General features: G+C 48.6%; 1 protein-coding gene and 1 non-coding gene across 2 annotated transcripts in view; one reads left to right on the forward strand and one right to left on the reverse strand.

The window, feature by feature from the left end:
- The first annotated feature begins 3,106 nt into the window (after window positions 1-3,106).
- Window positions 3,107-3,189, forward strand: trnal-aag (transfer RNA leucine (anticodon AAG)). The gene has a single exon. It is a non-coding gene; the product is annotated as a tRNA-Leu (tRNA).
- Window positions 3,190-4,254: 1,065 nt separating this feature from the next.
- The window catches only part of LOC137302296 (growth hormone secretagogue receptor type 1-like), a 30,282-nt gene continuing 21,169 nt past the window's right edge, over window positions 4,255-13,367 (reverse strand). Inside the window, exon 4 of the mRNA XM_067971937.1 lies at window positions 4,255-4,415. Within this exon, the coding sequence (XP_067828038.1) occupies window positions 4,255-4,415 (161 nt within the window). The remainder of the gene's footprint in view (window positions 4,416-13,367) is intronic.

The raw sequence follows: 13,367 nt of genomic DNA on the forward strand, positions 1-13,367 counted from the left end.
GTCGAGGCATGCGGAGGAGGGTCGCTCAGGGTTCAGGAGTTGGGGTCACGGGGTCGTGGGGCGCAGGGAGCAGGGTCACAGGGGTCGAGGCGCTCAGGGGCGCGCAGGGGGCGTCATTGCTGGGGTCACAGGAGTCGAGGCGTACTAGGGGGAGGGTCACAGGGGTCACAGGGGTCGAGGCGCACAGGGAGTGTCGTCGCAGGGGTCACAGCGGTCGAGGCGCATCGGGGGGGGGAGGGGCGCCCCTTTGTCGGGGCTTACAAGGGCCAGGTAGCGCACTGCACCCTCCTGTTAGCGCTGACTCAGACAGCACGTAATATCCGTGCCAATTCTAATCACATAGGCAAGCAGCCAGCGCTACTGGCTGGATATCAGCCGCCTATGACACCACTTAAAGGCAGCCACCACCTCTTAAAGGGGAGGTGCATTCCGGCTGGGGCGACAAAGGAAGCCAGACCTGAAGAAATGGCTGAATGAGACCTTGAGAGGTCTCCAAGGTTCTCCGATGCTGCCCTTGGTGCGGGCAGTGGAAAGAAGGAGGGACATCCTCTGCCCCTCAGGGGCAGGAAACCCTCCACCAACAGTGGGAAGAAATCGCCAAATATGTCAATGCCAGGAAATGGCTGCAATGCCGTAAGAAATTTAATGATCTGACTAGAGTTGTTAAGGTAAGAAGACTCTGCTCAGAGCTCCACTGCTCAAAGCCTCGTTCATTACGACACCGACAGCATTCACAAGGCTCCCCTGCCCCTCTACTGTCGTTGTCCTACAATCACCGCACCATACCTCCTTCTCCTCAGGCTCCCACTCTCACCGCTGTTACAACCCCTCACTTACTCACGTCTCGCACGCAGCCTACCAAGCTATTCCGCCATGTGCTCCCAAACACCTCACTAACGCACTGCCCTTCTTTCTGGCAGGAGAAGGCGGCACACAACGCCAGACAACAGGCTGGCTCCGGAGGAGGAAGTGCCCGCCTGCAAACCCTCCTCCGCAACCCCAAAGAGAGCGGGCTTGCCACCGTGGGCAGGGGCAGAGTGGAGGCTGTGGCCATTGGCAACGCTGGAGGAGGCGTCATGCCTGGTCCTCTTTGTCCCTTCTGACTTCTCCCTCACCTCTCACACTCTGTGTGACAAGCTGCAGGTACCTTCCCATCCACTCCTCTGTTCTCCCTTCACACCAGAAGCCAACCCTTGTCCCTCTATTTCATTTCAGCTGCTCAGAATGCCAACATCCCTCAGCCAGTGGAGCAAGGGGAGCCTGGCCTCCCAGAAGATGCACCGTCACTCGGCCTGACCCTCGCCAGCGCCCGCTCAGATACTGGCACCAGGCGGGCTTTAGAGGCTAGGTTAGAGGAGGTATCTGCACGTGGTGACTCACCGGGCGCAGGTGCCAGGGCAGGGGGTAAAGGACGCCACAGGTGCCAGTTTGCAGAGGGCGAGGTCGCACACTAGCTCTGCTGCAGAGGAGTCAGATGCAGGCTTCGAGGGCCCAGGCTACCGAAGGAGGTTGATGGGCACCCACCAGGTGCACTGGGCAGTCTGCCAGCGAGCTTGGGCACAGTGTTTTCCAGCCAGATTGATGCCCCCCAGTCTTTGAAAAGGCCCAGGCATGCTTAGAAATATTTACAGCTTTTTTTAAAGGCGAGCTCATGTTTTCTTTGCAGCCACAACTTCCTCTACTGCTTACTTGTTACCTCTGCCTGAATCCAAAGACCCCTTCCACCTTCTCCTTAACAACTACCCCCAAAACATCTTCCAAATGAAGAGCTGCAGACCGCAAAAATCTTGTGTTTAAGACGATTCAAAGATTTGGTTGGGTAGATAGAGAGAAACTATTTCCTCTGGAGGGGGGGAGTCCAGAACAAGGGGGGCTTGTTCAAAATTAGAGCTCGGCCGTTCAGGGGTGATGTCAGGAAGCACTTCTTCACACAAAGGGGAGTGGAAATCTGGAACTCTCTCCCCCAAAAAGCTGTTGAGACTGGGGGTCAATTGAAAATCTCAAAACTGAGATTGATAGATTTTTGTTGGGTGAGGGTATTAGGGGATATGGAACCAAGGCGGGTAGATGGAGTTAAGATACAGATCAGCCATAATAGAATGGCAGAACAGGCTCAAGGGGCTGAATGGCCTTCTCCTGTTCCTATGTTCCTAAAATCCATATTTAAAATAATAAATAGACACAGAGCAAGACAGTTGCAATAATGATTATAAAAATGATCTCCCCAATATTTAACCTTTTGCATTTTTATTGAGCTCGAAAGACGTTTCTCACTGTATCAACAACAACTTGCATTTATATAGCGCCTTTCACGTAAATGTCCCAAGGCGCTTCACAGGAGCGATTATCAGACAAAAATTTGACTCCGGGCCACATAAAGAGATATTAGAACAGGCGACCAAAAGCTTGGTCAAAGAGGTAGGTTTTAAGGAGCGTCTTAAAGGAGGAGAGAGAGAGGCGGAGAGGTTTAGGGAGGGAATTCCAGAGCTTCGGGCCTAGGCAGCTGAAGGCACGGCCGCCCAATGGTGGAGCGAAGGGAGTGGGGGATGAATAAGAGGCCATGAGATAGAATATTAAACACAGGTTATGAAGTTTGAACTGGAATAAAACCCCAATGAGTAGAGTTATTAATTTCCTCACATTTTCTTTTCGTATAGCTGCTTTTACATTTTTGTGAGTTGTTCCTTTTTCCTCTGATTGTGTTCACTTATTTAGGCCCCCATGTTTGCCAGTGTGTTTTTTTGTTCCCCGAAGAAACGAGCACAGAAGACCAAAGGGATAAACAGTGACTCAACAATGTTCGCAGTAATTAAACAGAAAGAACGGTGAGTGAGAAAAAAGGTGGATACGTTTATTGCTTTGCTTGTAAAGTATAATGAAGAGAGTTATCAGTGTACAGACAGATTAGGATCGTAGGAACAGGAGTGGGCCAATCATCCCCTCGAGTCTGCTCCGTCATTCAATTAGATCATGACTGATTCGCAACTCAACACCAGTTCTCCCTTGATAACACCCTACCGAACAAAATCTATCAATCTCAGTCTGTGAAACCTTCAGTTGACCCTTTTGGTGGAGAGAATTCCAGAATTCCACTCCTCTATCTGATGGTAGTGTGGCCGAGCGGTCTAAGGTGCTGGATTAAGGTTCCAATCTCTTCGGGGGGCGTGGGTTCGAATCCCACCACTGCCAGAATTTAACAAGAAGCATTTGGATGAGCACTTGAAATGCCATAGCATACAAGGCTACGGACCAAATGCTGGAATATGGGATTAGAGTAGACAGGGCTGATGGCCGGCGCGGACACGATGGGCCGAAGGGCCTCTATCCGTGCTGTATGACTCTGTGCGAAAAAGTGCTTCCTGAACGGCCGAGCTCTAATTTTGAGGTGATGTCCCCTCTTTCGTGATTCCCCCACCTGAGGAAATAATTTATCCGGATCTACCTGATCGAACCCTTCTAACATTTTAAATACCTCGATGAGATCACCCCTCGATCTTCTATACCCAAGGGAATACGAGCAAAGTTTATGGAACCGCTTCCCATTGATCGGTGAGATGTCCCATTGTGTTATGGATTTTCTAAATGGTGAGAAGCTAGGAGGAGCAGAGAGATTGAGGGGTCCGACTACAGATATCACTAAAATCTAGTGGGCAGATACAAAATTTATTAAAAAGGTTAATGGAATGTTGGCCTTTATCTCAAGAGGTCTGGAATACAAAAGGGGTGGATGTTACTCTACAGTTATATAAAGCTCTGGTTAGACCCCATCTGGAGCACTGCGTTCAGTTCTGGGCACCGCACCTCAGGAAGGATATATTGGACTTGGAGGGGGTGCAACGCAGATTCACCAGAATGGCACTGGGGCTAAAAGGGTTAAATTATGAGGCCAGGTTGCACAGACTTGGCTTGTAGTCCCTCGAGTATAGAAGATTGAGTGGTGATCTAATTGAGGTGTTTAAGATGATTAAAGGATTTGATAGGGTAGATAGGGAGAAACTATTTTGACTGCTGAGGGGAGGGGGGTTCCATGGGGTTATACCACTATAACCTCCTCCAGCCCTACGACCCTCCGAGATCTCTGCACTCCTCCAAACTCTGGCCTCTTGCACATTTCCGATTTTCATTGTTCCACCATTGTGCCTTCAGCTGCCTGGGCCCTGAGCTCTGGAAATCCCTCAAATTTAGTCTAATTGCGCTCCTGTGAAGCACCTTGGGATGTTTTTACCACGTTATAGGCGGCTATATGAATGCAAGTTATTGAGCCTCGGGGAGCTGACCTATCCCTTTGGAGTCCAGATTGTTGGTGTGCTGAGCAACAGGTAGATGACGAGGGCTGTTCTCAATATTGGTGCCCGTGAGAGCAGTGCTAATCACCCAGCAGCTGGTGCCCGCGTGGGCATCACACCAAGTGCCAGCTGCATAATTAAAATCGAGTAATTAAAATTAGAGCTCGGATGCACAGTTGACGAATGACATTTTCAGGTTGTAAATTTGGTAAACAAGCAAATTAAATCAAATCTCGTTCGCTAATAAACCCAAAGACAGGCTATTTTTATTAACAAACTGAGATTATGGGCAATATTCATTTATGAACCAGAGTTAGAGGTTATCTTTGACAGTAATTGATTCTGCATTGAACCTATGTTGTGTCTGATCTAGGACTGTTTGATGGGACAGTGTAGAGGGAGCTTTACTCTGTATCTAACCCGTGCTGTACCTGCCCTGAGAGTGTTTGATGGGACAGTGTAGAGGGAGCTTTGCTCTGTATCTAACCCGTGCTGTACCTGCCCGGGGAGTGTTTGATGGGACAGTGTAGAGGGAGCTTTACTCTGTATCTAACCCCTGCTGTACCTGCCCTGGGAGTGTTTGATGGGACAGTGTAGAGGGAGCTTTACTCTGTATCTAACCCGTGCTGTATCTGCCCTGGGAGTGTTTGATGGGACAGTGTAGAGGGAGCTTTACTCTGTATCTAACCCGTGCTGTACCTGCGCTGGGAGTGTTTGATGGGATAGTGTAGAGGGAGCTTTACTCTGTATCTAACCCGTGCTGTACCTGCCCGGGGAGTGTTTGATGGGACAGTGTAGAGGGAGCTTTACTCTGTATCTAACCCGTGCTGTACCTGATCTGGGAGTGTTTGATGGGACAGTGTAGAGGGAGCTTTACTCTGTATCTAACCCGTGCTGTACTTGCCCTGGGAGTCTTTGATGGGACAGTGTAGAGGGAGCTTTACTCTGTATCTAACCCGTGCTGTACCTGACCCTGGGAGTGTTTGATGGGACAGTGTAGAGGGAGCTTTACTCTGTATCTAACCCGTGCTGTACCTGCCCTGGGAGTGTTTGATGGGATGGTGTAAAGGGAACTTTACTCTGTCTGTAACCTGCAGTCTGTCGATGATAAGGTACAATTCATTACTCACCCTCTGCGCTTTTGGGCAGCACATTGGCAAGTCACTGCCCTAAACTACTGTCAATTATACATATCCTCTTGAAAGAAAGAAAGAACTTGCATTTATATAGCACCTTTCACGACCTCAGGACGTCCCAAAGTGCTTCAGAACCAATGAAGTTCTTTCTTTGACGTGTAGACACTGTTGTGAGGTAGGAATTGCAGCAGCCAATTTGTGCACAGCAAGATCCCACGAAGAGTAAAGTGATAGTGACCAGATAATCTGTGTTCTAGTGATGTTGGTTGAGGGATAAATACTTGCCCAGCACGAACTACCCTGCTCTTCTTCCATTAAGAGAGCAGACACGGGCCTGGCTTTAAGGCCTCCTCCAAAAGACGGCACCTCCAACAGTGCAGCATCCCCTCGGTACTGCAGTGGGAGTATCACCCTAGATTTTGTGCTCAAGTCTCTGAACCCACGACCTTCTGACTTAGAGGCGAGTGTGAGACCCACTGAGCCAGGGCTGACACCTTCAACAGAGATGGAGATAAGCACATGGAATGACTGTCCGGATAGGGTCAGTGAAGAAAAAACCTCGTACACATTTAACAAATAGCTGGTTGCTGTGATGGTGGGGACTATACGGCTAGGTTGAACTGAACGGCTTTACTGATCTGTATCTTACTAGTGGCAGACTCAAAAGACAGTAACACAGAGAGTCGGGCTGTGGCATTCAGAGTGGACCAGAAAGAGAGGTAGACAGAGAGAGAGAGAGAGAGAGAGAAGGACAAAAGGTGATCACTAAAGAGAAAGAGATACAAACAGACAACAGATAGATAAACAGGGGCACCTTCAGTTGGACAGAGAGCGAGAGTCTGATAGCAACTGACAGGTTAGAATGGGCAAATCTCCACGAAGACTTGCTTACTGACTAGCCTGCCCTGCTTTCAATCCTTGCCACGTAGGCATAGTGTTGCTAACCCTCCAGGATTGTCCTGGAGCCTCCAGGAATTAAAGATTAATTTCCAGGGCTCTGCTACGAGCAACACCAGAACAGTCAGGGGGGGGACATTGAAAAGCATTGTATGTATGTGATTATTTTTTCATTTCCTTTGAACATTCATTTGTTCGGAGTCGGGATAAAAAGGCTGTCTGATCGACAGTCAAGCATCGTCCAATCGGGTAATTAAGATTGCCTTCCAATTGGCGCGGGGAGGCTGCCCTCCGCGATGATGGACATGTTGGGCGACCAATGGCGGGAGTGTGAGGGGGGATGGGGCAATTGGAGATCATGTGCTGAAACCTCCAGGAATATGTCCAACCAGTCCTGGCAACCATAGCGTACACTGTGCAGGAACATAGGATCAAGAGGAGGCCGTTCAGCCCCTCGAGCCTGTTCCGCCATTCAAAGAGATCATGACTGATCCGTATCCTGACTCTATCCACCCGTCTTGGCTCCAAAATCCGTTAATATCCGTGGCTAGCAAAAATCGATCGATCGAAGCCTTTCCACCATCTACAAGGCACAAGTCAGGAGTGTGATGGAATACTCTCCACTTGCCTGGATGAGTGCAGCTCCAACAACACTCAAGAAGCTCAACACCATCCAGGACAAAGCAGCCCGCTTGATTGGCACCCCATCCACCACCCTAAACATTCACTCCCTTCACCACTGGCGCACCATGGCTGCAGTGTGTACCATCCACAGGATACACTGCAGCAACTCGCCAAGGCTTCTTCGACAGCACCTCCCAAACCCGCGACCTCTACCACCTAGAAGGACAAGGGCAGCAGGTACATGGGAACAACACCACCTGCACGTTCCCCTCCAAGTCACACACCATCCCGACTTGGAAATATATCGGCCGTTCCTTCATCGTCGCTGGGTCAAAATCCTGGAACTCCCTTCCTAACAGCACTGTGGGAGAACCTTCACCACACGGACTGCAGCGGTTCAAGAAGGCGGCTCACCACCACCTTCTCAAGGGCAATTAGGGATGGGCAATAAATGCCGGCCTCGCCAGTGACGCCCACATCCCATGAACGAATAAAAAAAAAATCTCAGTTTTAAAATTATTAATTGAGCTAGCATCTACTGCCTTTGGTGGGAGAGAGTTCTGCACTTCTCCCACCCTTTGTGTGAAGAAGTGTTTCTTAACTTCTCTCCTGAATGGCCTGTCTCTGATTTTAAGGTTATGTCCCCTTATCCTGGACTCCCCCACCAGCGGGAAAAAGATTCAGTCTATCTACCCTATCAATTCCTTTCAAAATGTCGAAAACCTCATTCAGATCACCCCTTAACCTTCTATATTCCAGGCAATACAGGCCTAGTTTCTGTAATCTCTCCTCATAATCTAACCCTTGGAGCCCTGGTAACATTCATGTGAATCTGTGCTACACTCCTTCCAAGGCCAATATATCCTTTCTAAGGTGCGGTGCCCTGAGCTGTACACAGATCTCTGGGAGGTTCGGCCAGCAGTGATGAGCTACCAGTGGCCCTTTGTGATGTGCGACTGACCTGTCCTCGTCGAGGCCCAGCCTGGGACGTAATGAGTTACAATACTGCTGAGCATGACAAAACGTGCAGAAAAACACCTTTGACCACAAGGCGATCAGTGAGTGGTCCGCACGTAACGTCCTCGAGACCCTGCGGGAAAAGGAGATGGTGGATCCTGTCGGTTGGTTCCCCGAGCAGACTGTCAAAGTCATTTGGCAGAACGCCTCATCGCCAGAGCTTTCAAACAAGCACCAAGACCTAGCTTGGCTGGTGGTGAGAAGGGCCCTTCCCGTCAGATCCTTCATGCACTCCCGGACTCTCAGTGCCACCGCGTGCTGTCCCAGAGGAGGCTGCGGTGGAGACGAGACCGTCACCCATCTCCTTCTGGAATGTGCCTTTGCAAAGAAGGTCTGGAGAGAGATGCAGTGGTATCTGTCCAGGTTCGTCCCGAGCAGTTCCGTAACACAGGACTCTGCGCTCTACGGGCTGTTCCCGGGGACGCACACCGAGACGGACATCAACTGCGGCTGGAAGACCATCAACTCGGTGAAAGACGCCCTTTGGTCTGCCCGAAACTTGCTGGTCTTCCAGTGCAAGAAGCTGCCCTCGACCGAGTGTTGCAGACTGGCACATTCCAAGATCCAGGACTACGTGCTGAGGGACGCACTGAGGATGGGTGCGGCCGCCGCAAAGGCTCTGTGGGGAAAGGCAACCGTTTAGATCCTTCCCGCCATTGTAAACCGAGGGGCTGCAATCAGGGAAAAACCCCCTCGGGCAGAATGTAAAATTCAAATTGATGTAATGTACCTGTAATGAATCTGTAATCAATAATCTGTATTGAGTGTAATGCAATGAGGCACCCCAGAGTGTTATGAACTGTAATTATGTACAATGTGTAACTGTATTGTTGGAATCATATTTGAACTGTGCTTTATGTATCTTGCAAATTGTATAATCTGTATTGTGTACGTTTGAAATCTGATACGACAACTGTATTGTTACAAATTTTATGAATAAAGTATATTTTTTGAAAAAAAATCTGCCTGTGGATTGCTGTCACCGGTGAGCAATTCTGATATGCTGATGGGAGTGGACGGTCCCTCAACCATTAAATGAATTGTAGTATGAATGAGTGTGGCTGTCAGGTATTAGATGATTATGATCTAATCGAAGCAGTGACTGTTCCTCTAATTCACTGTGCGTGAGGGAGAGTAGAGCCTGGAAATATTTTTGCGCTGCATTCCCCCAGGACGTTTGTGATACACAAAAGGTTTCTTCATTTTCAGGACGTGGCAAATGCTGCCAGGGATCACATGTGTTGCCCATCCCTGGCTGCCCTGAGAAGGCGGAGATGGACCGTCGCAGCCTCGTGTGGTGAGGGGGGTGCTCCCACAGGTGGGTGGGAATCGTAGGGCTTTGACCCAACGTCAATGATGTCTGAGTTAGGATGGCACATTACCTGGAGGGGAACTTTGAAGTGATTGGGGGTAATTTTGACTTTGCGAAATAGTGTAAAGCGGGCGATATCATAGAAACATGTAATCATACAGCACAAAGGGAGGCCATTCGGCCCATCGTGCCTGTGCTGGCTCCTTGAAAGAGCTATGCAATTAGTCCCACTCCCCCCTGCTCTTTCCCTGTTGCCCTGCAAATTTTCCCTTTTCAATTATTTATCCAATTCCCTTCTAAAAGTTACAATTGAATCTGCTTCCACCGCCCTTTCAGGCAGTGCGTTCCAGATCATAACAACTCGCTGCGTAAAAAACTGTCCCCATCTCCCCCTCTGGTTCTTTTGTCAGTTATGCTAAATCTGTGTCCTCTGGTTACCGACCCTTCTGACAGCGGAAACCGTTTCTCCCTATCCACTCTATCAAAAGCCCTTCATAATTATGAACACCTCTATCAAATCTCCCCTTAACCTTCTCTTCTCTAAGGAGAACAATCCCAGCTTCTCCAGTCTCTCCACATAACTGTATTCCCACATCCCTGGTACCATTCTAGTAAATCTTCTCTGCACCCCCTCTCTCAGGCCTTGACACCCTTCCTAAAGTGCGGTGCCCAGAATTGGACTCAATACTCCAGCTGAGGCCTAACCAGTGATTGATAAAGGTTTAGCATAACTTCCTTGCTTGTGTACTCTAATTGTAAAGCCCAGGACCTCTATGCTTTTCTTAAGAGCCTTCTCGACTTGTCCTGCCACCTTCGAAGACTTGTGTTGAAGTCAATGGGGACGATAACTGGGAGAAGTGTTTAACAGGAGGTCCAGTCGACATCGCCCTTTTTAAACTATCGTCCCAAGTCAAAATGGCCCCCTTTGTGTTCCCATGACATTGTCCTTCTCTTGTCCTCCTGGCTGGGAGAGGTCGTGGCCTGGGATGTGCTGTCGTAGAAAACTCGGTGAGTTGCTGCCTCTTGTAGATTGTATGTACTGCTGCTAAACTAAATGGTGTTGATATCACAACTGATGGGAACTGTTACCTAATTGAGGTGTTTGAGATGATTAAAGGATTCGATAAGGTAGATAGAGAGCAACTATTTCCTCTGGTGGGGAATCCAGAACAAGGGGGCATAACCTTAAAATTAGAACTTGGCCGTTCAGGGGTGATGTCAGGAAACACTTCATCACACAAAAGGGGGAGTGGAAATCTGGAATTCCCTCCCCCAAAAAGCTGTTGAGGCTGGGGGACAATTGATAATTTCAAAACTGAGATTGATTTTTGTTGGGTGAGGGTATTAAGGGTTATGGAACCAAGGAGGGTAGATGGAGTTAAGATACAGATCAGCCATGATCTAATTGAATGGCGGAATAGGCTCAAGGGGCTGAATGGCCTCCTCCTGTTCCTATGTTGGCCAATCTTGCACTGACGTATTACCATCCAACCATTAAGGGGGGCTTTGGGAAGTGTCAGTGCTAATTCGATGGGCTCATGTAGTTAGTTGTTTGATTTTCAACTGCCATGGCTCGACTTTGGAGTACATCTATTGGAGCATTGCGTCTAATTCTGGGCACCACACTTTAGGAAGGACGTCAAGGCCTTAGAGAGGTTGCAGAGGAGATTTACCAGAATGGTACCAGGGATGAGGGATTTCAGTTACCTGGAGAGGCTGGAGAAGCTGGGGTTGTTCTCCTTAGAGCAGAGAAGGTTAAGGGGAGATCTAATCGAGGTGTTCAAAATCATGATGGGCTTCGATAAAGTAAATAAAGAGAAACTGTTTCCACTGTCAGGAGGGTCGGTAACCAGAGGACACAGATTTAAAATAATCGGCAAAAGAACCAGGGGGGAAATGAGGAGGAATTTTTTCACGTAGCGAGTTGTTCTGATCTGGAATGCGCTATCTGAAAGGGTGGGAGAAGCAGATTCAATAGTAACTTTCAAAAGGGAATTGGATAAATACTTGAAAAGGAAAAATTTGCAGGGCAATGGGGAAAGAGCAGGGGAGTGGGACTAATTGAATAGTTCTTTCAAAGAGCCGGCAAATGCTCGATGGGTTGAATGGCCTCCTTTTGTGCTGTGTGATTCTATAATAACGCAGGAATATCAGCTAGCATCTGAATCTCCAACATGGATGCACCAAAGCTTCACCCTGTTGGTCTAAAGCATAAAATGAAACCCTCAGTGGAGTCACTGTGCTCTGCCCAGTACGAGCTTTCCTCTGGGTACAGCAACAGTTATATAGTTGTACCCAATGTAGTTAGTGTCAGCTGTGCCTCAGTGGGTAGCAATCTCGTCAAAAGGTTTGTGGGTTCAGGTCCCCACTCCAGAGACTAGAGCACATAATCCCAGGCTGACACTCCCAGTGCCAGTACTGAGGGAGTGCTGCACTGTCGGGGGTGCCGTCTTTCAGATGAGACGTTAAACCGAGGCCCCGTCTGCCCCTCTCAGGTGGACGTAAAAGATCACACGGCCGCTATTGGAATAGATCCCCCCGGTATCCTGGCCTATCAAGCAACGTCACTAAAAAAACAAGATTATCTGGTCAACATCACATTGCTGTTTGTGGGATCTTGCTGTGCGCAAATTGGCTGCCGCGTTTCCTACATTACAACAAGTGACTAGACTTCAAAAGTGTTTCATTGGCTGTAAAGCGCTTTGGGACGTCCTGAGGTCGTGAAAGGCGCTATAGAAATGCAAGTTTGTTCTTTCTTTCAAGAGGATATGTATAATTGACAGTAGTTTAGGGCAGTAACTTGCCAATGTGCTGCCCAAAAGCGCAGAGGGTGATTGTACCTTTAATAAATCGCACCTTATTGTGGACAGGCTGCAGCTGGTTACTGTTGATCCACAGAGGTCATTAAAATAGGGAGAAGATTTATCAGCATATCAAGGACAATCCATCAGAATTGACACTCGGGGCCTCGGCTCAGTTAGTGAGAGTGGCTTTTTAATAGAATATTATTAAACATCTGGTCAGGTAGAAAATTATTGACTAGGATCATGAATTTTACATAGTACGTACCGGGCAAAAGGGAACGATTCACTCCTGTCTGGTACTGTACGGCTGTGTGTGTCTCAGTGTCAGCTCCTGTACATGTACAGTACACAGTGGGTAAAAGGGAACGATTCACTCCTGTCTGGTACTGTACGGCCCGTGTGTGTCTCAGTGTCAGCTCCTGTACATGTACAGTACACAGTGGGTAAAAGGGAATGATTCACTCCTGTCTGGTACTGTGCGGCCCGTGTGTGTCTCAGTGTCAGCTCCTGTACATGTACAGTACACAGTGGGTAAAAGGGAATGATTGACTCCTGTCTGGTACTGTGCGGCCCGTGTGTGTCTCAGTGTCAGCTCCTGTATATGTACAGTACACAGTGGGTAAAAGGGAACGATTCACTCCTGTCTGGTACTGTACGGCCCGTGTGTGTCTCAGTGTCAGCTCCTGTACATGTACTGTACACAGTGGGTAAAAGGGAACGATTCACTCCTGTCTGGTACTGTACGGCCCGTGTGTGTCTCAGTGTCAGCTCCTGTACATGTACAGTACACAGTGGGTAAAAGGGAATGATTCATTCCCATTGTGGGAGCTCTTTCATAGAATCATAGAATGGTTACAGCACAGAAAGAGGCAATTCAGCCCATCGAGTCCATGCTGGCTCTTTTTAAGAGCAATCCAGTTAGTCCCACTCCCCCGCTCTTTCCCCGTAGCCCTGCAAATTATTTCCCTTCAAGTATTTATCCAATTCCTTTTTGAAAGCCACGATTGAATCTCCTTCCACCACCCTTTCAGGCAGCGCATTCCAGATCATCACAACTCGCTGCGTAAAAAGGTTTTTCCTCATGTCGCCTTTGGTTCTTTTGCCAATCACCTTAAATCTGTGTCCTCTGGTTCTTGACCCTTCCGCCAATGGGAACAGTTTCTCTCTATTTACTTTATCTAAACTCTTCATGATTTTGAACACCTCTATCAAATCTCCTCTCAACCTTCTCTGCTCGAAAGAGAACAACCCCAGCTTCTCCAGTCTATCCACGTAACTGAAGTCCCTCATC

Source organism: Heptranchias perlo, chromosome 35 (genome assembly GCF_035084215.1).
Source record: "Heptranchias perlo isolate sHepPer1 chromosome 35, sHepPer1.hap1, whole genome shotgun sequence".
In the NCBI taxonomy this organism is placed as follows: domain Eukaryota; kingdom Metazoa; phylum Chordata; class Chondrichthyes; order Hexanchiformes; family Hexanchidae; genus Heptranchias; species Heptranchias perlo.